The sequence below is a fragment of the Equus caballus genome, chromosome 14 (genome assembly GCF_041296265.1).
Source record: "Equus caballus isolate H_3958 breed thoroughbred chromosome 14, TB-T2T, whole genome shotgun sequence".
Taxonomy (NCBI): Eukaryota; Metazoa; Chordata; class Mammalia; order Perissodactyla; family Equidae; genus Equus; species Equus caballus.
Window position 1 is genome coordinate 100,173,478 of NC_091697.1, and position 26,828 is coordinate 100,200,305.

A 26,828-nucleotide genomic window follows, 5' to 3' on the forward strand; every position below is an offset into this window, starting at 1 on the left:
AGTTCATTGTTAGTGTATAGAAACACAGCAGATTTTTGTATATTGATTTTGTATCCTGAAACTTTACTGAATTTGTTTATTAGTTCTAACAGTTTTTTGGTGGAGTCTTTAGTAATTTGAGTCTTGTCTCTTTTTTCGTAGTCCATTTAGCTAAAAAGTTTGTCAAATTTGTTGATCTTTTCAAAGAACCAACTTTTAGTTCCATTACTTTTCTTTATTTTTCTATTCTCTATTTCATTTATCTCTGCTCTAATTTTTATTATTTCCTTCTGCTAGCTTTGGGTTTAATCTGTTCTTTTCTAGTTCCTTATGTTTTAAAGTTAGGCTTTGATTTAAGATCTTTTTTGTTTTTAAAACAGCATTAAGTGTTTATAGCTTTAAATTTCCCCCTTAGCACTGCTTTTGCTACATCCCGTAAGTCTTGGTATGTTGTGTTTTGTTTCATCTCTAAGTATTTTTTAATTTCCCTTATGATTTCTTCTTTGATTCATTGGGGGTATTTTGTTTAATTCCCACAAATTTTTGAATTTTCATTTTCCTTCTCTTATTGATTTCTAACTTCATCTCATTGTGGTTGGAGAAGACACTTTGTATGATATCTATTTTAAAATCTCTTGAGACTAATTTGTGCCCTAACATATAGTCTATCCTGGAAAATAACTTGAGAAGAATGTGTATGCTCCTTGTTGGGTAGAGTGTTCTGTATATGTCTGTTAAATCTGGTTAGTTTATTGTGCTGTTCAAGCCCTCTAATTCCTTGCTTATCTTCTGTCTGGTTGTTTTATCCATTATTGAGAGTGGAGTATTGATGTCTCTAACTATTACTGTAGAACTATGTATTTCTCCCTTGGGTAAATGTCTTTAAGAGGATATATGTCTTTACCTTTATTCAAGGAGATCATGTATAGGTAATGTAGAATTGTTAGAAATACCATATATAAAGTTATTCTACTTTAGTAACTTGCTTTATTATCCCTAAACTTGCTCTTGTAAACTTTTGACCTCCCATTAAATCCATAAAGGGAAACTTAGAATAATGTTACTATGCTAAGATAAATATTTAATTTTATATATATGTAAATAATCATTTATAATATTTATTTAATAATTTTTAGAGCATATTCCAATAATAAATTATTATTTTTCTCCCAGTCAATTTTGTAAGACAGCCTTTTAAAAGTAATGTTGGAATAATTTTCAGGGCCTGGCCCGGTGGCACAGCAGTTAAGTTCACACATTCCACTTCTCAGTGGCCCAGGGTTTGCTGGTTTGGATCCCAGCTGTGGACATGGCACCGCTTAGCAAAAGCCATGCTGTGGTAGGTGTCCCACGTATAAAATAGAGGAAGATGGGCACGGATGTTAGCTCAGGGCCAGTCTTCCTCAGCAAAAAGAGGAAGATTGGCAGTAGTTAGCTCAGGGCTAATCTTCCTCAAAAAAAAAGAAGTAATATTGGAATAATTTTCAACAGAGATCGTATGGTTTTTGCTGGAAATTATGGAACAGGAAGAGATATTAAGGTGTTTGTCATAATATTGCATATAATGTTCTATGATTAAACTAAATACAATTTAAAGAATACCATTATAAAATTTTAGTTTTAAGAGCTTTGACATTCCTTAAGAACATGAAAATAAGAATGATTGCAATATACTGTAATTCATTACACACTTGATCAGGGTGGAAAACTTTTAGCTGGATCCTTGAATGTCTGTAATTCTTATACTTTTTATCCCAAAAGGGACATAGGGAGGCGAAGTACAACTTTAGCTACTTTCACTCTCCTAAAAAAATTGAAATTTCTGAAATTATTTTGGTCTGTATTGTTTTCTTTGTGTATCTTTCTTATTGTAGAAATTTAAAAGGAAATAAATGCCAAGACTCAGTCTTTCACATTTTTCATCTTTGAAGGTAATCCTATTTTACTGAATTAATTGTGTTATAAGGCCTACAGAATGTTTTCTGCTAGCTGAAGAGAGAGGGATCTAGACTAAATGAGACTTCAGGGCAAAATGAAGAGACCATGTTCAATTTACCAAGTTTTATTTTATCATTGTAAACTGTGCTCTCAGCACAATGACCTGCTTTAACTATATGTACGCAATTTAAACTTTAATGCAACCTAATTATAGTGTTAATTTTATATATATATATGTATATATATATATATTTTTTGCTGAGGAAGATTTGGCCTGAACTAACATCTGTGCCAATCTTCCTCTATTTTCTTTTTTTGTTGTTGTTGCAGTAACATTGGATTATAACATTATATAGCTTTCAGATCTACATCGTAATATATTTTGAATTCTGTATAGATTGCATCAAGTCCACTACCCAAAAACTAATTATAGTCCATCACCACACATGTGAGCCTAATCACCCTTTGACCCTCCCTCCTCCCCCCTTCCCCTATGGTAACCACCAATCCAATCTCTTGTTATGTGTTTATTTGTCATTGTTTTTACCTTCTACTTATGAGTGAGATCATACAGTATTTGACTTTCTCCCTCTAACTTATTTATCATAATACCCTCAAGGTCCATCCATGTTGTCACAAATGGCTGGATTTCATCATTTCTTATGGCTGAGTAGTATTCCATTATGTATGTATACCATATCTTCTTTATCCATTCCTCGCTTGATGGGCACCTAGGTTGCTTCCAAGTCTTGGCTATTGTGAATAATGCTGCAGTGAACATAGGGGTGCATGTATCTTGATGCATTTATGTTTTCAAGTTCTTTGGATAAATACCCAGCAGTGGAATAGCTGGATCATGTGGTATATCTATTCTTAACTTTTCGAGGAATCTCCATACTGCTTTCCATAGTGGCTGCACCAGTTTGCACTCCCACCAGCAGTGTACAAGGGTTCCCTTCTCTCCACATCCTCTCCAACACTTGTTTCCTGTCTTGTTAATGATAGCCATTCTGACCGGAGTTAGGTGATATCTCGTAGTTTTGTTTTGCATTTCCCTGATAGCTAATGATGTTGAGCATCTTTTCATATGCCTGTTTGCCATCCGTATATCTTCTTTGGAGAAATCTCTGTTCAGATATTTTGACCATTTTTTAATTGGCTTGTTGGTTTTTTTGTTGTTGAGTTGTATGAGTTCTTTGTATATTTTGGATAGTAACCCCTTATCAGATACATGGTTTGCAAATATCTTCTCCCAATTGTTAGGTTGTCTTTTCATTTTGTTGATGGTTTCCTTTGCTGTGCAGAAGCTTTTTAGCTTGATGTAGTCCTCCTCTATTCTGTATGTGGGTCACTGCTACAATGTGGCCGCCGACGAGTGGTGTAGGTCCACACCTGGAAACCAAACCCAGGCCACCAAAGTGGAGTGCGCTGAACTTAACCACTAGGCCACAGAGCTGGCCCCTACTGTTGATGATATGATTAATAATATGCTTTGTAAATGTCAAACACTGTGTTTACATAATTTAATTTTTTCAACAACTCCATTTTATAGAGAAGGAAATTGTGTTTCTCATCTGTTTAAGCAACTTGAGCTACTAATTAGCAGGGCTGCCTTCTGTCTCAGCTGTGTCCCATTCTGAAACCTGTGCTCTTAACCATTTGGCTTAGCCTCCTGCCCACTTCTATAGAGTGGGAAATGTGTGATAAAAAATATTCCTGTTGGTCAGTATAATTGCCTTCGTTTATCACCAATATTTTGTGCATTTGCTTTCCTGATTTTTGAATCCCCTGCTCGTGCTCATTGTTAAATTTTATAAATGGAAGGGTGACCAGAGCCGTATGTTTTGTAAGCAGTATAATTATTTTTTCCCAACTGTTTCTTTCTTTTTCTATTGTTCTTGAGTAGGAGGAAAAAATAGAGAATTAGCGTGGATTTTTTAATTTTGAAAATTACTAACCTATTTTGGTAATTGCAAGGGAAATTGCGAGAGGATACTTTAAGAAATATATTTGTTTGAGACCAATGTGATTTAATGGTCAGAGTGTTGACCTGGGAATTGGACAACAAAATTATCTTGAAAAAATTGATGAACCATTTAATGATTAAATTAGAATTTCTTTTTTTACTGTTTTTATTTTTCATATGAAAGTTGTGAAAACTATAATTATTTCAATGATGTTTTTAAGTCATGTAAACAGACAATTAAGAATTAGAGCTTAAATTTTTTTTTATTATTTTATCCTTTAAAAAAACTTATTTCTGAACAAAGGCTAGGTTATACCTTATTATCGCATGAAGAGCCTTGCTTAAATTTAAATCTTTCAAAAAATATTTGTCCTGAAGATGAAAACACATTTTGTATAAAGAATAATATATGTCTTCTATTTTTGGAATTGTGATCTCTCATTTGGCATTATGTGATTTTCTTAATGTTACCATAATTGCTTTTTTAGTGTATTTTGGGATCTCTACTGTGCAGCTCCAGAAAGACGGGAAACATGTGAACATTCAAGTGAAGCAAAAGCCTTCCATGATTATGTAAGTTAACATGGAATTTCACTAAGACGTGTTGTCAGTTTTCTTGTTAACCACTGTTCTTAAAAAATGCGTTGGACTATCTATTCTTTTCCTTTGGTACTTAAGAAATTGTTCTTTTTTTCTTGAAAACTAGGCTCATAACTTTAAAAGTGAAATACAAATGGGTGTTTGAGTCTTGTTGAAGAAGCTTAAGATAAGAGAGTAGTCCTAACTCCAAGCTGTTAAAGGTATTTCTTATCTTTAAGCATGCCTGATTTCTGAAATTTCAGATTTATAAAAGTTAATTAGTAATTATTCCACGAAAAGAGTCATCATAAGAATTCTGTAAATGATAAGCTCCTCTTCTGCACATAAGATTTTAAAAATATATAGAATTCTTGTGTTCTTCTCTTTTGGCAACTTCTAGTTATGTATCATAAGGCTAAATATCCCCTTCACTGAATTCAGTTCCACAAGTAAAATTTATTGTGAATTAAGGGAAATACAAGGTAAGAGAGCAAAAAGATTCTGTGCAAAGATGAAAATGTGAACTTTTAAAAAACATTCTTAAGGGCAGTGAGCTGTCTTGACTAGGTAAGGTATATTGAATTTTGAATTTTTTTTTTAGAAGAACTGTAAATTTGATTTTAGAGAGTTGATGGTATCAGGAAATAGAACTGTAAAAAAAAAAAGGGAGGGAGACAAGGAAGATTGTCATTAAGGAAAAATTGCATTTAAGAATGAAGAGACGGTATTGTGAAGGGGCTGGGAAAATGCTGTGTTTGCAGAACTGACCATGAAGGAAGGGCAGACTGAGTTTCCTTTGTTTGGAAGAAGTAGAATTGGAGCTGGAGCCTGAGGAAATATCTGATAGGAAGTACCTGAAAGTTAACCAGAGGGGGACTTGTTTAGTTGGTAGAAGGCAGGCATCATTCTGTGTAAAGAGCCTCAGAAACCAGAGCCAGGGTTCAGCAGGGAAAAAGACCTTGTTCTTTCAAAGGACATACTTCAGCCTTAGACTGAAAAGTGGAAATATCCAGAAGAATTATAACCCCAAAATAGCACACGGAAGAGTATGCAGACTTAAGAGAAGTGAACATCTTGGCATCTGCAGGGACTGTGTGATACTTGAAACGTGTGCCAAACTGATTAAACTGTGCCTGCTCTTGACTCCCTCCGCTGATATTGATTGTACTCATTAAGCTCACTGTGTACTAAACAATAGCTCTTGGGGGCAAATTGAGTGAAAGGGATGCTACTCCGCATAAAGGAAAAGTGGAGATAAGGCAGGACCCAGGACACAGTATTTATCTGACCAGTCTTGTTTTCTTTTTTCACTCTTGGGTGATGGCAGAAGTTAAAGCAGAGACACAGCCATGAAGAGCATAAGGAATCTGCTAGAGCGGGATGCCCCGTCTCATCTCTCTCTTACACCAAGAAAGGCATGTCTAGATTTGGCCTGCCAGGCGTGGGAAGTTTTTAAAAGTACCCACTAATTTTGACAACTAGGTGGCATTAGGTAGTACTAGTGTTCTACTTTAAAGGACGTGTAATATTTGTGGATCTTCATTAGGAAACTAATTATATAATACTTTTTCAACAGTCCATTGTATAGAAAGATGCACCCTATTGTTCACTATGGAGATCTTATAGAGAATACTGAACAAATTTAGCAGCTCTTTCTTAGAAGCATTGGGTAAATCATCATCGTTGTTGTCATAGCCACTGTCGTCATCATCGTCACATCATCATCATCATCATTATCACCATCATCATCATCATCATTTTGCATTCCTAAGGCACTTTCAATATTTCAGAGAGTATTCACACTATTAGCTTTAGAAACCCACTTATATATTTCAAAGTTTTTAAAAATGAGCGCTGACCAAAGATAGGAGTGAAATTAGACTAGATTTTAAAGGAGGAATAACCCCTTACCATGTACTTTGGTTCTAAGAAATGTAGTTTAGAAAAAATTTAGTATTTGGGCTTTATAATTCATTTTGAATATTCGCACATGTTTTATCAGATGTTTCATAATTTTATCTTAAATATTAGTTTTAAGAGATTCAATTTATTTTTACGTGGTGTTTTTGTTATACCTTCAAGTCAGTTTATTTTCAGTGGTAACACATCTTCAAAATTCTCTTTTAAATGGAAGTTGGTGAAAAGATAGAGTTTGACTTACGTAATTTTATATTACAATTGGATTTTTAGAAATACATATGTTTTCCGTAGCACACTTTTAATGGTAATTTTCATGAGTAGGATTTCCTGAATTCTTAAGAGTACACAATTTCTGAAAATGATAAACATAATTCATGTTTAATGTGCAGATATAGAAGTTTGAAAGACTCAGGGAAGAAAAATGGGAAACAGGAACAAACAATAAGATTTTGGTAAAATTCTAGAATGCTGTATTTCTGTATTACAGTACGTTGGGAAGCATTTCTAAAATAGTAATTAATACGTATGCCTAATTTCAAGGACGTTCTCAGAGAAGTATTCTGAAAAATATTTTCTTAATTAGCTGCATCTTTAGAGTAAAAAAATATGCATTTGTAAGTATAAATTCTGATATGTTTAAAAAGAGGTCTTTGTTATTTTATACTCTGCTTATCTCTAAAATTGAATGGCTAGTGAAAGATAAATTACATTTCTTGAGGAAATAGTGGAGGCAGAATGAGGTAAATAATGAATAATTCTTTTAATTAAAAAATAGACTAAGATGTTAAAAGTGATTATCTTTTGATATTGGGAATATATATAATTTTTATTTTTGCCTCCATATATTCTTGTATTTTCCAGATATCTATGCTTAATATTAATTTTATATTCAGGAAAGTTAATTCTAAAGCAGATTAAATTTCACCTTTCAGTGAGTTCCAGTCTCTCCTCTGAAATTAGAAAATAAAATACTAAGCAAAATAAAATTTAAATTTGAGGTGGTCATGTGTTTTCATACCACCATGTTACATGCATAGGCATTTTGCATTTCTCATGAAAGACATTGGGTTTTTTTGTATGTACACATATTAAAAGAGAGATCTATAAGCTGAACAGATGTAATTTTGAGCCATTCTATAATTTTCAATAACTTTTTTTTTGGATAATTACTATTCCAGAAATATTTTTGGCTTTCAGTTTTTAAAATTTTTTTGGCTTGTTTTCTGACCATTGCCTCTTTAGAATATGGGCTTTTGTCACTTTATTGTTTTATTTGCCAAATGATTATGCAGTGTTAATTAATAACCTTTTCTTCAAAAAAATCACCATGTCCATACTTACTTTGGGAAAAAAAGAAAAAAAAAGAACGTTTAAGATGAGTAGAACTTTGGTCTTCTTGCATTTATATTTTAAAATATATTAACTTAAATATTTAGCATCTGTATGCAATGCTAAATGTAAAATTGTCATTTATTTAGAAATCAATGGTTAATAGTGTTGAGGGATGTGCTTTTGGATGACAAAGCTGTAAAGAGCACAAGGAAATGATTACAAGTCAGAGATGGGAAGAGGTTCTGATTGGGTTGGGCTCATGGAAGGGGCTTCTGAGATGATTGGCAAAGTTTTCTTTTTCCTGACCATGGTGGTAGTTACTTTATAACAATCAGGTGTTTGCTTTATAAAATATCATCGTGGCATAAATTGATTTTGTGCGGTTTTCTCTGTTTTTTTATTTTAGAATAACAAGACTTTAAAACACAGTTGAGGTAATTGACATTAGAAAGAGAATATGCACAGCAGTTTCTAATGTGTTTCTGGGCTTTGCTGTGGCTCATCCTTGAGAACTGATGGCAGACAGTGCAGCAGTGATCTCCAGACAAGTCTGTATGGGTTTCCTCTCTGCTGTGACAGATACTAACCTGTTGATTTTCTAGAGGGGAGTAGAGAATAAGATCAGAAATGTTGGAGGAAAATTTAATATTTAGGAATTTGCCTTGTAAGAGAATATAGAGATTTTACTGTATAACAATTATTTTGCCATGTGGCTGGGAGATATCTGGCTTGACCTTGTTATTTTTATCCTGCGTGGAAACCAGGTTCATCTGAGCTGCAAAATTATTATTATATGTTATAATATTATCACTAAAAAGTAAACCATCAGAGCCAACCCAGTGCCATAGTGGTTGGGTTCATGTGTTCCACTTTGGTGGCCCGGGGTTTGTGGGTTCGGATCCTGGGTGCTGACCTACACACCGCTCATCAAGCCCTGCTAAGGCGACATCCCACATATAAAGTGGAGGAAGATTGGCCAGGATGTTGGCAATCTTCCGTAAGCAAAAAGAGGAGGATTAGCAACAGATGTTAGCTCAGGGCCAATCTTTTCTCATCAAAAAAAAAAAAAAAAAAAAAAGTAAAGCATCATTTCAATTGGTTAATATCTACTAAGTTGTAAAGTTTAATGGACTAGCTTTTATTTTCTCCCCATTAGTGTGTGTTTATTTTACTCTGAAATCACAGGCATTGTTTTGATGTGGAGTGAGTTAATGTTTACTAGATATTTTTTTCCTCCTACAGCTTAACATAGAGTTGTTTCAACAGTTTATTTCTGATTTCATTCATTTCCAAAATACTTAGGAGAAGTATCAAAATATACTGCTAAACTTTTAATGAAAAGCATATACAATAGTTATAATTTTGGTTCTCTGCTACGAATGAAAGATTCTTTAATTGTCCTAAAGCAAAGATAGAGTGAAATTATTGCTTTAGTGTGATGGTAATGAAATCACATTATTACAGTGAGCTCTTTGAGAGCAGAGAATTAGATTTGTTCTTCCCCAGGGTCTGTCAAATAATAGATATTCAATAAATATTAGCAGAAGGCACTAGTTTGTCAGTTGGGAAACTGGAAATATTTCAAATCCTTCAAACGTTCAGGTAAAGTGACAGGTGTGAGTCGTAATTGTTGCAGCTGATTTTTGTGTTCTTGCTTAAGAGAGTGTTTATAACCTCTAGAAAGCATTATGTTACAGGTGTGTAGTGATGGGATACTTTTTAAAAATGATATATAAATGTGATTTTATGTAAATAAAATACTAGGAGAAGAATATTTTCATACTTCATGAAGATTTTTTACACATAATAGTATGTTATTTAGAAAATACTTCTGTAAAGACTACCGCAGAGTGAGGTGCGTTCTTGGCTGTGATCCTGTAGCATGCTCTGTGTATCACCTTAGTGTCCCCGTACCTTAGATTTTTGTAGTAAGATGTTTTCTCTAATAATTGGTGGGCTTCCTCAGGGATTACGCTTGGTCTTATCTTTTTCATTCCCTGTGCCTGGCATGGTGCCTGACATGAGGTGTTCAGATCACATTTGGTGTTTATATAAATGAATAATTAAATAAAATGTTATTTGATAATGATTTGTCATTTCTTATTTTAATATAACTGAATATGCAGTGGCAGGAAGGTCATCCATACTACTTTTATTCACTGTATTTCAAAACAAATTTGGTGAAGACAGCACTTGTAAGCCCGAACAAGGGAATCAAAGCAGGTGGCAGAGGCTTTGTGTCCTGGGGGGCGGGGCACCAGGGCGTGTAGCCCTGACTGGGACAGACACGGTCCTGTCCTCATGGGCCTGCCGTCTAGCAAGAGGCCTTTCCTCCAGAAGTTTGAAATATCAAATAGTAAAATACAGGTAGAGATACAGTATAGTGTTATATGGCTGGATCAGTTAAAATTTATAGATATATAAGAATATGGAGAGAGAGATGTAAGACTGTGGAAGGGTAGCTACACATAACACCAGATGTGTATTTAGATTTTGACATATAGTAGGCATAATTAGCTAAGGCTCAAATGAATGAATAGTATCACATTGGAGCATAATTCTCGTAACCAGTCCATGTAAACTAGAGTTCTCAATAGGTCAGGAACAGTAAAGTTACACTTAAAATCCATTAAGATGATAAAATAATGATAAAAAGATGATAAGATGTTTAGTAATTAGGAAAAAAAAACTGTCGTAGGTATGTATATATTAATGTTTAACAATTAACAGAGCCAGACCTGGTGGGCTAGTGGTTAGGATTTGGCACTCTCACTGCCATGTCTTGGTTTGTTTCCTGGTCAGGGACCACACCACCCATCTGTCGGTTGTACTGTGGCGGCTGCATGTTACTGTGATGCTGAAAGCTAGGCCACCGGGATTTCAGATACCAGCAGCATCACCTGTGCTGGACAGGTTTTAGTGGAGCTTCCAGACTGAGACTATGGAGAAGGACCTGGCCACTCACTTCCCCAAAAAATTGGCCATGAAAACCCTATGAATAGCAGCAGAACATTGTCTAATGTAGCACCGGAAGGTGAGAGGATGGAGCAAAAAGCCCGGGCAGGTTCCCCTCTGCAGTACGCAGGATCACTAGGAGTCAGAGTCAACTCCACCGCGCTCACACATCAGTCAATATGTATAGGCCATTGTTCGCCTCACCGGGTAGAGACATAATGAGATTTATTTTTTGCCTTGTTCTTATCTGTTACATTATTTCAACCCTTGCCTTCATTTCCTGTGGAGTCCAGTTTAATTTCTTTTGCCACATTTAAACCTTATAATCCATCTTATGTTCTTTCTAGCATAAGTTGTTTATCTACTTCGTTTTGTTTTTGTGCAAGCTGTGTTGATTTGAAGAAGTACGTTCACCTCTTTACCTGTGCTGTGTTTGTGTCGTCTATTCCCAGCTTGTTATTGGGCCTGGGATTGCCTCTGGGTGGTGTCTAAGTACTGCTGATAACTGTATCTGCTATTTTTCCTATTTCTTTTGATCCCAAGATTTCCTATAGGGCAATATGCTATTTCAGTCGTTCGATGGGAAACACGAATAAGGGAGACAGTGAAGGAGACTGTAAAGCGTTGTGGAAGAAATCTACTTTACTTAAAAGTCTTGTGCAGCATAATTTACTGCCGTCCGTAGACGTTATGAAATCCATGAAGATTAAATGAAGAAACTAGTATGGAAAAGAGAGAAAGGAACAGAACAGGGATGACTGTAGTTACAGTTTGTTTCACTGTGAAAAATAATATCTTTTCAAAGTATGTATTTTAAAGGAACTTCAGCCCTTTTCTCCCACTGATATATCCACTTCTATGACAATCTAATTTCTGGTGAATGTGCAAAGATGAGTACAGAAAGATTTTTATTCTTTACTATTTTTGATGCTGATGTTGCACTACTTGCGACTGTGTTGCCAATAGCATATAAACATAAAAAACTGACAGAAACGTGATACTCTTTAACAAATAGCATGCATTTCTAACTTACTATTAGAGGTACAAAATTCATAAATTTAAGAGCCATATAAAATAAGTTATTTTGGAGATTGTTAAAAGGAAAAGTGAGGTACATCTAAATAGCTTAGATTTGTAGAGTCATATTCTATAGCCACTTTGTTTACTTTTTATATATTGTACAACTTCATTTAAAATGATTGGATTTTGGACAGCTTAGAAAAGTGAAAGTCTGTCTTGTTTTTATTCCTTTTCCCTTTGATTTGAAGGAAAGAAATGAAAAGTATTGGCAAAACTCATGTTCCACTTACCCCAGTCCACAGTTTTCACTTACTGTTGTGTTTTTTGGGTTTGGTGGGCATTGGTAGTGAGGTTAGGGGTTCATATCTCTTTTTAAAATAAATAAGTGCCTCACAGTTTTAAGTACTGTGTCTTGACAGACTGTATACTAGGAGTTTAAGTAATATTTACTCATCCAAGAAATAATGGATTGAGCTGTAATGATGTGACACGCTCTTTTGTACTAATAAGAATGGGTTATCTGTTTTCAGGCTTCATGAAATGTCTATAAATTTATTTTGAGTATAATTGAGTATTAATTTAATTGTTTAACTTTGGTTTTTTTCACATATATTTGGCCTGATACTTTCCCCTGTCTCTTGGGTTTAAAACCACAAACTACTATTATAATACTAGGAATTATTTGCAGCCAGCCACAGTAGATAGATAGGAGTTCCCAAAGCTCAGGTGCTAACATTTGAATCTTTGAACTCTAGCGGGAAAGTCTCAGAATCTCTTGAAAAAGAAGGTACAGATATTTTTAAGGCAGATTTAAGATTTTTCTTATCAAAGTCAAACTTAACTTTAAAATGTTTGTGATATGTTGTGTTAAAATATCTAGATTTTTAAAGAAGAAGAAAAGGGTACAACTGCTAACAGTTTACTTCTATGCAGGATTATCACTGAGGGAAATGGTTTTGGTAGACAAAGGATCATTCTTTTATCATGTCTTTATTAACTCTCTTTTGAGAACCCATTTATGTACAAGTTACTTGGAATGAGGCTGCGGGAGGGGCAAAGGCTTATAAATATTTCTCCCTCTAGGGATTCCTAATGTGCTTGGAGAGCTCTGTGAGCTGTACATCCAGAGTTAATTGCTATGAGTGTAAGATAGATAATAACTGCTATACTGTATGAGTCTAGACACTGTGGCTGTGCACTGGCCTTTGAATGATGACTAGGATTTGGATAAGAAGAGATGTGTGGGAGAAGGCATATCAGAGAAACTGGCTGATACTGATACAATGTTAGGTGTGTTTAAGGAATAGTAGTCAGAACTATTTGACCAGAGTAGAAAAATCAAACACAGGATCAATGCTTAGCTAACAGATGGTAGAATGTTAAAACTGTAAGGTAACTATGAAATTATCCTTTTCAGTGGTTTCATGCTGATTTCCCTGGACCTTTGGGGTACAGTGGAAAGGCCATAAATGGTGCCTAGAAGTGAGGATGGAGAGAACACCCTACCCGAAAGGCCTTGGCCTACTTCTGTCTTAACCAAAGCTGCTCAGTCCTCACCCTTTCTCAATTCCTTCTATTTTCTCTTTCTAATTAAATGGAATCTTCCATTTAACTGGTTACCCACGCCATCAGTGAATCTTCTTTTTATTCCCTTTATGTCAATTCCATTGCCTAAACGTTTCTTACCCATGTCTTCTCCTCTCTCATCTCACCACAAATGCCATAGTCCAAGTCTTCACCGTGTTCCAGCAGCATTACAGCAGCTATTCCTGCACCTGTCTCCCCTCTGGGCCCTCAGAGTTCAGCAACTCTCTCTCAAGCGTTCTTGGTAAAACTCGTGAATAAGCAACTCTCTCTCTTTTGTTCTTTTAATTGCTTTTGTATATTTACAGCATCAGAATCCAAAACAATTCAAAAACTTTAAATAAAAAAGGTTGAAAACTGCTTATTTTGTCCAATTTACTTATTTTACTAGATAAGGGACTTGGTACCCAGAGAAGTAAAGGATATGCCGTTGTTTAAAAAACTGAGTGAGGTTTAGCCAGGAAAACTCATGTTTTCCAAATATTCATTGAACGTGTTTTCATCTCTGTGGGATGAAACTTTTGTTCTGTCTGCAAGAGAAAGTCATTATTCGGGCATATTCAAAAAGTAGTAAATTACCTTGAGGAGGCTATCCCAATAGTCTTGGTATGACCTGAAAAGTCCTTGAATTCTGGTGGTGGCAGATGAAATTGAAAATGAAGAATGTAAAGGATGAGATTTTCTAGTTTTAAGGATTGAGGAAGAGAGAAAAATTAAAAATAATTTGTAGTTAACATAACTGATGAACTGAGACTTGAGATACCATTAGCAGAAATCTGAAATTTGGAAGGAAGAACATGGAGAAAGTAGGTTCAGCTATAAAAGTGGATTAAATTAAAGAGGGAATAAGGGTAAAATAAGAATTGAGGCCTGGGCATAAAAATTTGGAAAAAACACTCACATTTGGGGGTGGCAGGAAAGAAGAGGCTAGCACTAAGACAGGGGAAAATAGAACACATTGAGAGGAAGTACTTAGACTGACTGCGAGAGCGTGACTGGTGTGTTCTGTAGCCCAGTAAGGTTGCCAGATCTGTTTACCATTTCAGAATGCTTCCAAGTTGAACTCTATCCGAGGGCAACTAATAAAATTTGTTTGGTGTTAATGGACTATCTTGAGTTCCCAGGATATTCAAAAGGTGTTTATACTTTTTACAGCAAAACTTGAGACTCAAACTATGTCAATGCCTGAATGATTTTTATAGACCACAGCTTCATTTTAGAAAGCAGTCATGTATTGTATTGGGGGGAAAGTAGATTCAAATTTAGGAGGAAAACTAAATGGACTTAAATGATCCATGGCTTCTTCCAGAAGTTTTTGAAACTTAGATTAATAGATGGGGAAATCTCAATATGTTAGCCCTCTGTTTTCATTGCAGCTTTGTTTTAGCAAGCATGTATTGAATTGCCCGTTAAAGAGCAATGTAAAAATTCTCATACCTTAAGGAGGTAAGCCAGTGTAAAGACTGTAAAAATATATCATGTTTCATTTGGTAGTCTGGTGGCTTGTACTTAATTGGTACTCAGTTAATATTTGATGAAAGAATGTGCATTCTGCAGGCAGGCCCTTTCTAAACTAAGTGCCCCCACTTCCAAGGGAACATTGCAGTACTCTTATATGATCCATTATTGAATTCCTTATTATTTCTTCTTCTTGTTTTCCTTTGATAATTATCTTACCAGCTTATCACCTTATCTTCTCTTCCTCACTATCATTCTTCCTTTGTCAGCCCTCAGATATGAAAAGAAAATAAAGGAAAATATTTCAGAGCTGAAGTCATATTATAATTTTTATTATGGGCAAAAGCCCAAATACATAAAGGAAATGGAAATCTTTAGATATCACAAAATGACTTCTGTATTGTTTACAACAGCACACCTAATGTAATGTGTATTAGAAATTATGGGGATATTTTCCATATGCAAATCTCATTAACATACAGCCATGTACACCAGTCTAACTTCCTTTTTGCTTTCACCTGGAATACCTTTGTGAAAGAACATTGGGAGGTTGCTGTAACATGAATCTGTCGACCTATTCCATCACAAGCCACCTGCCTATATACCCTTCTTACCTTTTCCAGACCATGGATATAACCTTTGATCTTTGCTTTCCATTTTCCTTTGTCAATTTTTGCTTCCACAAAACCTACTCCTTTCTTTATGCCTAGGATTTTAATTTTATTCACTGCAGAGTCTTACAGGAGGTAATAAAACAAATACCGGGAAGTTTGCAGAGAATTAGGAATCTCAGCGAAATTTTATCTTTGAAATATAAATGGAACTTATCTTGTTCTATCTCCACATTCACATTCCTGATTGTTTATTTATTTTTATATTGACTTGTCGCAAGGGTTGTGGGGAGAGTGGAGTGCGTGGAGCATTGTAAGTCTTTTGTTTGGGAATCACTCTCCCCTAACTCCTGTCTCCATTGGATGAGAGCTCGAGCTTCTTCGAGTTCAACCTAGATAGGTTTGAGCTGGCACCACTGCTCGGTCCTTTAGAACTTGTGGTGTCCTTGGAAAACTCTCACTTTCTAGGTGGGCTCTCTGGGAGGACACCGTGAATAAGGAGGGCACTTTCCTAGCCGACCCTCAAAGTTCTCCTCCTGGCTTTTCAGCTGTCTTTTACTGCTTAGTTTTCCATCAGCTTGTTCACTTGCTGGGCCTTTAGGCTAATTCTCCCTTTGAGAGAAACTAGGCTTTTGTGTTCTTAATGAATATTTGGGTTAGTTTCTTCAGTGCCAATGAAGTTTAATGGCAGGCGTTACTGAAGGAAGCTTTCTGCCTTTTATTTATTCTCCCTTCATTTGCTCTTAGCCAGCTCCTGTATTTTCCTATGTCAAAGGTGTGCATCCACTCAATCATCTACTACATTTCCCTGTATTATCTGAGAGAAGCTTCTTTCCAGAACAAAAATGATCGCTGCCTGTGCTCAGGGACCTACCTGCTCAGGTCACTTTTACAGATACTCTCTGAGTAAACTCTCAGCCGACTTTTCCAAATTTAAATTCTATTAAACAGTAATCAACTTTAACAGTTTCCACCAGTGGGAAAAAGTAGGCTTCCTCATAGAATATTCCTGCTTCTGCCTTTGCAAGTCTTCCTATAATTCAGGGTGCAAGGCAAAGGCTGCCTCTTTAGCGAGGACTTTCCTAATTACTCCAACCTGAGTGAATTATCCATCTTATGGATTTAAAATATGAAGTTGGCCATCAGTGCTCTATCTGATTTGCTTTTTCATTTAGACTGTTAGCTTACAATGTTTTCCCTTCTTTTTTTTTAAACTTTGATGGAGCTAAAGTAATAGCAAGACTGAATTAAAATGAAAAATATCTCAGTAATTTTCTTTGAAATAAAAAAGGGCCAGTAAGATTTTTTTTCTTATTTTAGGAAGTTTAGGAAGTGACAATTATATATAGTTTTCTGTAATTTAAATGTGTATATAGTTCTCATGGTCTATTTGTGCCTGTCCAGAGCAAACAGCAGCTGTTGCTTACTTTACTCATATCAGAAGACTAAAATAGCAATAAAGGGAGGTACTTAGGGAACTAAGGTTGATTAATTTAGATTTAAAAAAAAGAAATTTAGAACTTTTTTTTGGTTGAACTGCCATTTCTGTAAAGCCCTTTTTATTTATTTATTTTTACTAATAATGGAAATTAATTAGAAATCTTAAGGAGGAATAATAGAGCTTGTCATTACATATTTGTAGAGAAAAAATTGTGCATGTTTTTTCCCTTGGGTAAAGTATAAGTAAGTAGATACTTATTTTACCATAGTGGTGCTATCAAGAATAAGATCATAAGAACCGTCTCTCTGTTGGGGGGTGGGGGCGTCAATGAATTGAATCAGAGTTAAAGCAAATTCATAAAGTTGAAGAGTGATTCAGTTTAGGGTATTTATTTTTGTGAGTTTTTATTTAAAAAGAAGGGATTTAAAAAAAAAATCATCCTGAGGATCAGATTTTAAAATAAAGAGCAAGAAATACGAATTCTGTTTAATAAAATAATTTTTTAAAGCTTTGGTTCAGTATAATGAACAATTAGAGTAGTAATCAGTGAGAAGACCTTCATATTTAGGAAAGTGCTGAAGAGATTAATTTATATATTAAACTAGTATTCTAATCAGAAAAAAATGTAATCCTTTAATTTAAATATATAGGTGAACATTGATCAGATTAAAAATACTTTAAATTCTTATCTCATGAGTTCTTGATGTCTCTTTAAATGGAGAAGAAAATGCTCTTTGGTAAAACTGGTCCAGAATATTAAAAGATAAGTAAAAAAGTAATTTTTGATCGTATTGAAGGCTTGGAGGACTTGCTATTAGATTTTTCAAATAATATTTTCATTTTCAATAGAAAATACAATGTCTTTAACATATTACACGGTCAGTGATGTCATTAAAAAGATCTGATCTAAAGAAGATGTGGTACATATATACAATGGAATACTACTCAGCTGCAAAATAGAACAAAATCATTCCATTTGCAACAACATGGATGGACCTTGAGAGAATTATGTTAAGTGAAATAAGCCAGCGAGAGAAAGATAATCTGTGTATGACTCCACTCATATGAGGAATTTAAAACTATGGACCAAGAACAGTTTAGTGGATACCAGGGGAAAGGTGGGGTGGGGGGTGGGCACAAAGGGTGAAGTGGTGCACCTACAACATGACTGACAAACATTAATGTACAACTGAAATTTCACAAGATTGTAACCTATCAATAACTCAATAAAAAAAAAAAGATCTGATCATTAGTGCTTATCTGTTTGAAATTAAATTTTAAAGCAGTTAAGGTTTATTTTGTATTATGAATCAAAACATTTAATTTTTAAATATCTTTGCTACAACTTTACTGGGATTGAAATCATGGTAGCCTTGTGGCCAAATTGAGCTTATTCTGTTTATTAAGAATAACTATATTCTTTATTATTAACAACAGCAAGACTATGTAAGCTGATGTACCATGTTTATTTTTGACAGACATTTACCTCATAGAGTTTAATGTGCAATACCTTTGCCCTGCTTCCAGAAAAAAAAAGGTAGAAAAGAGTTTTGTCTTGGGTCAGCTAACAATTTTCAGAATGAAAAAGGATTATATGGAACTTGCTGCCTATTAGTCATTTCCAGTAATTCTAGAAAGCACCTCCCCCCTTTTCATATTCAAACTGTTTTACTCATAGATTTTCCTACTGTTACTCTATTACTTTACATGGTCAGTACAAAACATCCCACAGTTTGGCTGACTTTTTTTTTTAGCCTTGATCTAACATCTGCCACCAATCTTCTGTGCTTTTTTTTGGGCTGAGGAAGATTGGCCCTGAGCCAACATCCATGCCCATCTTCCTCTACTTTATACATGGGACACCTGCCACAGCGTGGCTTGACAAGCCGTGCGTAGGTCCTCACCTGGAATCCGAACTGGTGAGCCCTGAGTTGCCGAAGCAGAACGTGCAAACTTAACTGCTGCACCACTGGGCTGGCCCTGCCTGACTTATCTGATGATGTGATAAGAATAGATCTAAACATTGAAGAATTTCTTCTCAGGTTATGAGTCAAGTGATTTACAAGAAGAATCTTATTTTTTGCTGTATAGACACCCTGTACAAAAACAAGTAGAGACAATACAACATTTATACTCATGACCAGTTGAAGAAATGCTGAAAATTTTACATAGCATCCTTCCTGTTAAATCAATGAGCACCGTACTTCATAAATTCTAGGAAGCATTTAAAACATACATATATTTTTAAACATTTCTGAAATTGGCATGCATCTTGTAATCCATTAATAAGAAAGTTTCATGCCATGGTCTAATTATTTGGTGGTATTTTCCCCTCTTTTTAATGATACATAAAATAATTGTGTATTTCAAGATTAGTTGTTAGTGTCATTTGATTCAGACTCCTAGTGCCCCTGTGTTCAGCAGAGGGGAACTCTGCCTGGGCTGCTATTCATAGGGTTTTCATAGCCAAGTTTTTTAGAAGTGGGTGGCCAAGTTCTTCCTCATCTGTGTTAGTCAGGGAGCTCTGCTGAAACCTGTCCACCATGGGTGACCCTGGTGGGATCTGAAATACTGGTGGCCTAGCTTTCAGCATCCCCGCAACAGCAGCCACCACAGTATAACTGACAGATGGTGGTTCCCTGACGGGGAAATGAATCCAGGCCACAGAGGGTGAAAACGCCCAATCTTAACCACTAGACCACCAGGGCTGGCATGTTTTAAGATAATTGCCCTCCAGGGGGCCGGCTCCATGGCTGAGTGGTTAAGTTCGTGCCCTCCGCTGCCGCGGCCCAGGGTTCGGATCCTGGGCGCGGACATGGCACCGCTCATCAGGCCACGTCGAGGCGGTGTCCCACATCCCACAACTAGAAGGACCTGCAACTAAGATATACAACTGTGTACCGGGCGGGGGGCGGGGGTTGGGAAATAAAGCAGAAAAAAAAAAGGAAGATTGGCAACAGTTGTTAGCCTAGGTGCCAATCTTAAGAAAAAAAAAACAGATAATTGACATCTTATTGATGAATTATGGTTATGGTAGATAGGCAGTCTTCTCTGGACTTAGCAAATAGTAGGAAATTACATTTTTTTGAAGTAGTCTACTCATCTGTTATACTTCTTGCAATGTCAGTAGTATAGAGTTTAATGTAACATGTTTTTTTCCTCATGAGCAATGTGGTCAGTTATTTTGAATGATAGTATACACATATTTCCATTACCAGGTTCAAATTTTGTGTAAATTGGTAATATTAGCTATAGATTCAGAAGGACATTCAGAGCCTTATTTGTATATGCTCATTATATATCTTTTCAAATGATAGAATAATATAGTAGGGGCCATAGAACTATTTTTATAAAATTTAATAAAAGCATGGTAAGGATTCAGATAGTTTTTATCATCATAAAAGGTGAACCCAATAACAAATAATTGTCATAATTTTCTAGTCTTTGAGTGTTTTGAGAAATGACTTTAGTATTGTTTTTATTGTATATATTATTATTACTTCAGTAGAGTTGTCATTAGTTGAAGCCTCAACTGTTTTCCTCTCGAGCCTGATTAACCGTTTCATATTCATTGTGGCTTTTTACATTTTTCAAAGATGTGGATGACAATATCTCCCATCCCACATGCTCTTCTGCAGTGTGACCTTGCCACTCTGCCCTCAAGAGCTGGAGTTCAATTTCCTTTCCCTTCAATCTAGACTGACTGACCTGAATGATGTGCGTGTAATCAGTAGAATGTGGTGGAAGTGACGCTATGTGACTTCTGAGGCTAGGTCAGAAGAAGCCTTACAGCTTTTGCTTTGGTCTCTTGGAATGCTTGCTCTCTGGCTGTTCCTTCTCAGGGTGCTCCCTCTTAAAACGTAGTCCCCATCCTGTGAGAAGTTCAGCCCCAAGATCAACAGTCTCTCAGCCTTCCAGTTATCTGAGCCCAGGCACCAGCCAAGTAGTGAAGAAGCCCCTAACTATTTGAGTCTTCACAACTAAGGTCCAGATATTGTGGAATCTGAGGAGACAGCCATTTCCACTGTTCACTGTCCAAAGTTCTGAACTACAGAACCCACGAGCATAATAAAAGGGTTGTTACTTTTTCTGCTACTAAGTCTGTAGTGATTTGTTATGTAGAATAGATAATCAGAACAGAATTTAACGTCTGGAAGTGGGATGCTGCTGTAGCAAAAACTGAAAGTACCTGGGACCACCTGGTAGGTGGAGAAGACTTCATGAAACCTGGAGGGAGTTCATGGAGACTCTTGGTGGGGGCTTGAAAGAAAGTGACGACAATATTATTTGATGCTGGAAATAAGAAGATCTTTATTACCTAGTGGAAGAAAATTTAGCAAAACTGACACCCAGGGTAACTTGGAAAATAGAAAATGTACTTAATGAACACATGGGTCTGGCAAATGAGATTTCCAGACAGAATGTCGAAACTGTTGTCAACTGTTTCTTTTAGCTGTATCTCATGAGATGCGGGTGGAGAGAGATGAGCTAAACAAGGAATTCTTGTTTTCAAGCAGAATTTGGAGGCAATCTAAAGGGCCCAAGACAGTTTTTCCAGCCTTCAAAGGGTTCTCAAAGTAAGAGAGGGCCTCAGAAAAGAGATCAAATCCAGAGCGGAGTTAGGAAAATGTGACCTCAAGGTAAAAATGAAACTAAGGTGTAACTATAAAACCTGCTTTAAGACCTCAGAAAGATTTGAGGTGGCCCTCATAGACTCTTTCAGACACACAGAAAGCCTTGCAAGTGTCTTAAGGGCATGCCTCCTGGTTCCTCTCTGTTAAACAGGAAGGCTTCTAAGAATCTTCAGGGCTTTGTCTCACTGCAGCCTTAGAGAAATCCCAAGGTAGAGAAGAATTATTTCAAAGAGATCTGTGGGCATGACTTTTGCCTGAATGAGTGGATTTATAAATTGATACATAAGAAACCTATAAAGTTTTAAAAAGAATTATATCAGCCTGGACTCAGAAGGACTGAAACAAAACAAAAAACGAAGAAACCTTTGGATCCCTGAGCTTCTGTGTAGGTAGGAAAAAGGCTAGGAAAAGTTCCTAGTTACAAACATGAGCTTTTTTGTGTGTGGAAAAGGGAGCATGACTCAGATGGAACCGAGAGGCTAGAGGGCAGAACCTAGAACACCAAGAAGTACTCCCCCCCCCCCCCCCCCCGAGTCGGCCTGGGCCCTGATCAAGGTACTGGTTACATGTGCCCTGCTGGGTATCAGAATTATTATGGACCAGTGACATTTACATACCTCCTATCCCCTACCCCAACCCCCCAACACCTCTTTTTGAATGGGAGTATCTATTGTGATTATCCTAGTGCTGAAAACAGGGTTTTTTGGATGTGTGGGAGGTAGATTACTTGTCTCTAGTTCACAGGTCTTCCTGCTGAGAGGAACTGTACTCAAGGTACAGTACCCAAGAACGTCATTTGCATCTCAACCTGATTTAGGTGATTAGATCCTGGACTTTGAACTAATGCTGTAATTTTGGGGATTGTGGGGAAGGGAGTGAGGATGTCTTGTGTTGCGGTGGATTGTGCCAAATTGAGTTTTGTGCCAGATTTAACTTTTTATTTTGTGATGATTATAGATTCACATGCAGTTGTAATAGGTGCTGTCTTCTAGCCTCTTGATTCTAACATCTTGATACAATCCACAGATCTAATTCAGATTTCCCCAGTTTTATTTGTATTCATTTGTGTGTGTGTGTATCTAGTTTTGTGTGATTTTTCTTGTGTGTAAGTTCACCTGTCCACCACCCTAGTCAGGGTTTAGAACCACAAGGATTCCTCTTGTTGCTCTTTCATAGCCACACCTGCCTCTCCACCCTGTTCCTAATCCTGCCGGATGGATTTCTGTTATGGCATTAGCTCACATTGTAAGTGTAGATATACTTTGAAAAATAAATATATGTTACATACAGGATCATTTTATTAAATTGAGTCTATGGAAATTACCAACAAAGGCCTCAATTTAGAGATATATAATAGTTGACTTTTTCAAATTCAGAATTTATCTGTTAAAATAAACAACTATTATATTGATAAAGACTGCTTTAATTTAGCTTACTATTTTTCACTGCTATCTAGAGATGGTTTAAAACACTGATATAAGTACTTCCTTTGCGTGTGGCTAATTATATAGATTGGGTAATAGTGTAATGCCTTTTGCTTTTGTATTTAAAAAATATGTACCTTAAGTAGTGATGTTTTTATTCTCTATTGTTCAGTATATTCAGTCTAAGGTAACCAAGTATGAAAAGTTTTCAGGAAAGCTTTCCTGAAAGAAAGAACTACGTTTCTGTAATATCTATTCTACCATACTATTGTGTTGCTATGGTAAGAAAAATAGACTAAATAATATGTGAGGAATTTAGTGTTTTTCCTTTTTAAATTTTTGATTACCAAATCATTTCTGGCTTCTCTGTCCCTTTTTCCTGTTTCTCTCGTGTAGTGAGCGGTTCCTTACAGTCTTTTCCCGTGTGTATAACAATGCCAGAAGTACTATGGAACATTGGTGTGAATTTTATTTTCTGACTCAGATACGTGAGGATCCTTAACATTGTAGTACTTTAGTGTATGATATGCATTATTTGTGATCCACAAATAAAAATATCTAAAAATTATTATTATGTGTGATTTATCTTATTTCTAGCATCTAATCCACATCTTTTATTTTTAAAAAGGCAGTTAGACCATCTCAACCTCCTTTTATTTGGTTCCTTTTTTAATTAAAAATCTATTTATTGACTTTGCCAGACACAAGCCTAGATCCTGGAGAGATGGAAATAAAACAGAGTCCTAGCCCTTAAGGAGCTTCTGTCTAGTAAGGGAAACAAGTCAACAGATGATTACAATAAAACTCGCTCTGCTGGAAAGATAAACAGCGTATTATGGAAACATTCATGGGGTGGACTTGAAACCTAGCCTGCACAGGTGAGAGAAGGCTTCCAGGAGGAGGTGGAGATTAGAATTTGTTAAGCATCATGAATGCAGAACAATTGAGGCCGGAGCCCCCTCTGTATCCCCACTACCTACCACTGCCATGGTGTCCAGAGTATAGTGGGCCCTCAACACGTGTTTGATGATTGTTGAAAAGCAGAGCTGTCCAGCTGAATTTTGTCAGAGGGTTTTGGAATGAGCTGAGTAAATAACTGAAAGAAGGTTGTTCCAGACAGAGAGCAGCACGTACAAAGGTTTTTGTCCTTGGTAAAATCCTCTCTTGAGCCAGAGATCCTCAGACTTGACCAAGGGCAATCTATTTCTGTCTATCTGTTTCTCTCTGTCTCTCTCCCTCCCCATAGCATCAACAGACTGTGACTGTGTCTGTTGTTTCTAAGCAAATTGCTGTGAGGACCTCTCTGACTTCTCCCGGAAGTTAGACAATAAAACATGTAATATTTTCAAGATCCCTGTGCAAGGGCCCTTTTGGTCTAAAAATTATGCTTGTTTGTTTTTTGTTAAAGATGTTTTTATTGAGGAATAGGGGAAAAAACAGAAACTTATTCCTTTTGGTCCTGAAGAAAGTAAAAATGATATAATGGATTCACCATCAAACCTTGAACTAAGAAGTTAAGGGACTTGTGATTGGCTAACATCATTAGCCTACAATTGCTGGCCTGGAGAGAAAGACCTTGGGCCTGCTTCGTTTTTTCCCTCTCTCCTTATAATGGTCCCACCAGCAGAGGCCAAACTCCATGCCGGTAGCAGGGATCAGGCATTCCCTTTGCTACACTTTCCCAAATGCCAGTCCCGCTGTGGAGTTCTGGACTTTTCAGATGACGTAAGACTGTTACTCTCCTCAGAAGAATAAGGGCAGCGGTGGAAATATCAGATTATTGCTTGCCCCCACACATGTCTGGAGAGTAAGGGCAGAGTCAGATTTCTTTGCATTTTGGGTAGGGGAGGGGTTACAGATTTTATGATTAAGAATCAAAGTAAGGTTTGGTTCTCTCATTTTGGTAAATCATATACCAGTACAGAAGTAAGACTAAATATGCATATTTAGGAGATCTTCTTGTAGCTTGATGTGGCTCGAACGAAAGATATGAGGGGGGATGCTGAGACTGGATCAGTAGGCGGGGACCAGACGGGAGAGGAATTTCGAAGACTCAGTTAAGAAATATTGATTGTCCCTGAGGGCAAATTGGAGCTGATAGGGATTTTGACTTTGCAGAGGGAGTAACATGATCAGATATGTGTTTTTAAAAAGTCCACTTAGGTATCAATATGAATTGGAGGAAACCAAACAAGAGGTAGGGATGTGTAGACCATTGTTCCACTTCCTGTGTCTGTGTAACAAAATTACCCCCAAAAAGTAATGGTGTAAAGCTGTCATTCAGATAGGGGGTAGTGGGGATGGCTTGTCTCTGCTCCATGATATTTGATACCTCTATGAAAATTATCACTCCATTGTTTTCTGGACAGCAAATTACGATGAGAAGTTTGCTATAATTCCTATCATTGTTCCTCTGCATGTAATATCTTTTTTTTTTTTTCTGAATACCCTCAAGATTTTCTTTTTATCTTGGATTTGAATATGATGTGTCTAGATGTGATTTTTATCCTGCTTGATATTTTCTGAGCAGGATCTATGTTTTGCTGTCTTTTATTAATTTTGAAAAATTCTCAGCTACTATATCTTCAAATATTTTTCATCCTTTTTTTTCTCTCTTCTCCTCACAGATATGTTAGACTGCTTGATATTGTCCGATAGCTCTTGAATGACCTGTTCTCTTTTTTTATTCTTACATTTTTTCTTTTTGTGTACTTTTTTTTTCACTGAGTACTTTTTATGAACTTATTTTCAGGTTTGCTGATGTTTGCCTCACTGTGTTGAGTTTACTGATGAGTTTGTCAAAGGGAGTCTTCATCTCTGTTGCCGTGTTTTTATTTCTAGCATTTCAATTTGATTCTCTTTCATAGTCTGCATCTCTCTACCGAAGTTTCCCATTTGTTCACACTCGTGGGCACCTTTTCCATTAGAACCTTTAACATATTAATTGTAGATATTCTAAATTCCATGTCTGATAATTCTAGTAACTTTGTCACAGCAGTGTCAATCTTTATTTCTTTGTTGGTTGACAGTGTGGCTTTTTTTTTCATGCTTTTTTGGTATGTCTTGTACTTTTTGGTTGAAAGCTAAACATCTTGTGTAGGACAGTAAGAACTGAGGTAAATTTTGTTTGTGCCTAGAAATTGACATGCCTCTTCCTTTTCTAGCCCTTTGTGTGTGGGAGAGCAGTTAAGTTGGCCTAGTCAGAGGTTGAGCTGGCCTTGGGTTTTGCCATTGCTTTGGTATCAGTGCACCATAAGCTTCAAATTTCTCTAGCATTACTTAGTGTTCGGGATGGAGGCTGGTTTGCTCAAGGCTCTTTACTCAACGTCTTGTCTGCCTTCAGCTCTAAGTCTTCCATTTGCTTCTGAGCTTTAGAGAGGGTCTTTTTTTACTATCTGGCACCTCCCCTAGAAGTTGACTGCTTTACTTGTCACGTGATGCTTACAAGCCTGGTAGTGTAGGACAGGAGTGGCATTCCATGTTGTTCTGATTCAGCCTTAGTGTTAGGCAGGGGTTGTTTCCCTGGGACTCAAGATATCACACTGTGAGTCATCCTGTCCTATCCCGGTGGTGGGGGATCACTAGTATTCCTAGTTGAGGCTATTTTCCTCCCTCTCCCCCTCCAGGGATGGAGGTTTTTTTTCTTTTCTTTTCCCTCAGCTATAATGGGTGTTTGCCTGTGCCCTGAGGACTGCTGGGTTTTCTGGTTTTCCGTCAGTGATTTAAGGTCTTTTGTTTCTTAGGGGAGGGGACTGGGTGGAGCTTTGTGCTTTTCTGCAGTGGCTGTTTTTCCTCTGCTCCAGGCCTGCTACAGGCCTGTCTCTTGCTTTCCCCTAGTTTTTCTTGTGAGCACCTTGTGAGCTATGTGGGGAAGAGTCTGTGAGTAGATGAGCATTCCCCTGAATTTGGGTTCCCGAGGATTCTATATTCTCATGCTAGTTCACACTCAGCCTTTAGCAATTTGTGAGAAATTGTAGCTGAGTTCTT

General features: G+C 36.5%; 1 protein-coding gene across 18 annotated transcripts in view; it reads left to right on the forward strand.

The window, feature by feature from the left end:
• Positions 1–26,828, forward strand: part of SSBP2 (single stranded DNA binding protein 2) — a 293,363-nt gene that overhangs the window by 99,475 nt on the left and 167,060 nt on the right. For all 18 annotated transcript variants that reach the window (XM_070234613.1, XM_023618064.2, XM_070234612.1 and 15 more), the window contains exon 4: positions 4,372–4,456. In XM_070234613.1, the coding sequence (XP_070090714.1) occupies positions 4,372–4,456 (85 nt within the window). The remainder of the gene's footprint in view (positions 1–4,371; positions 4,457–26,828) is intronic.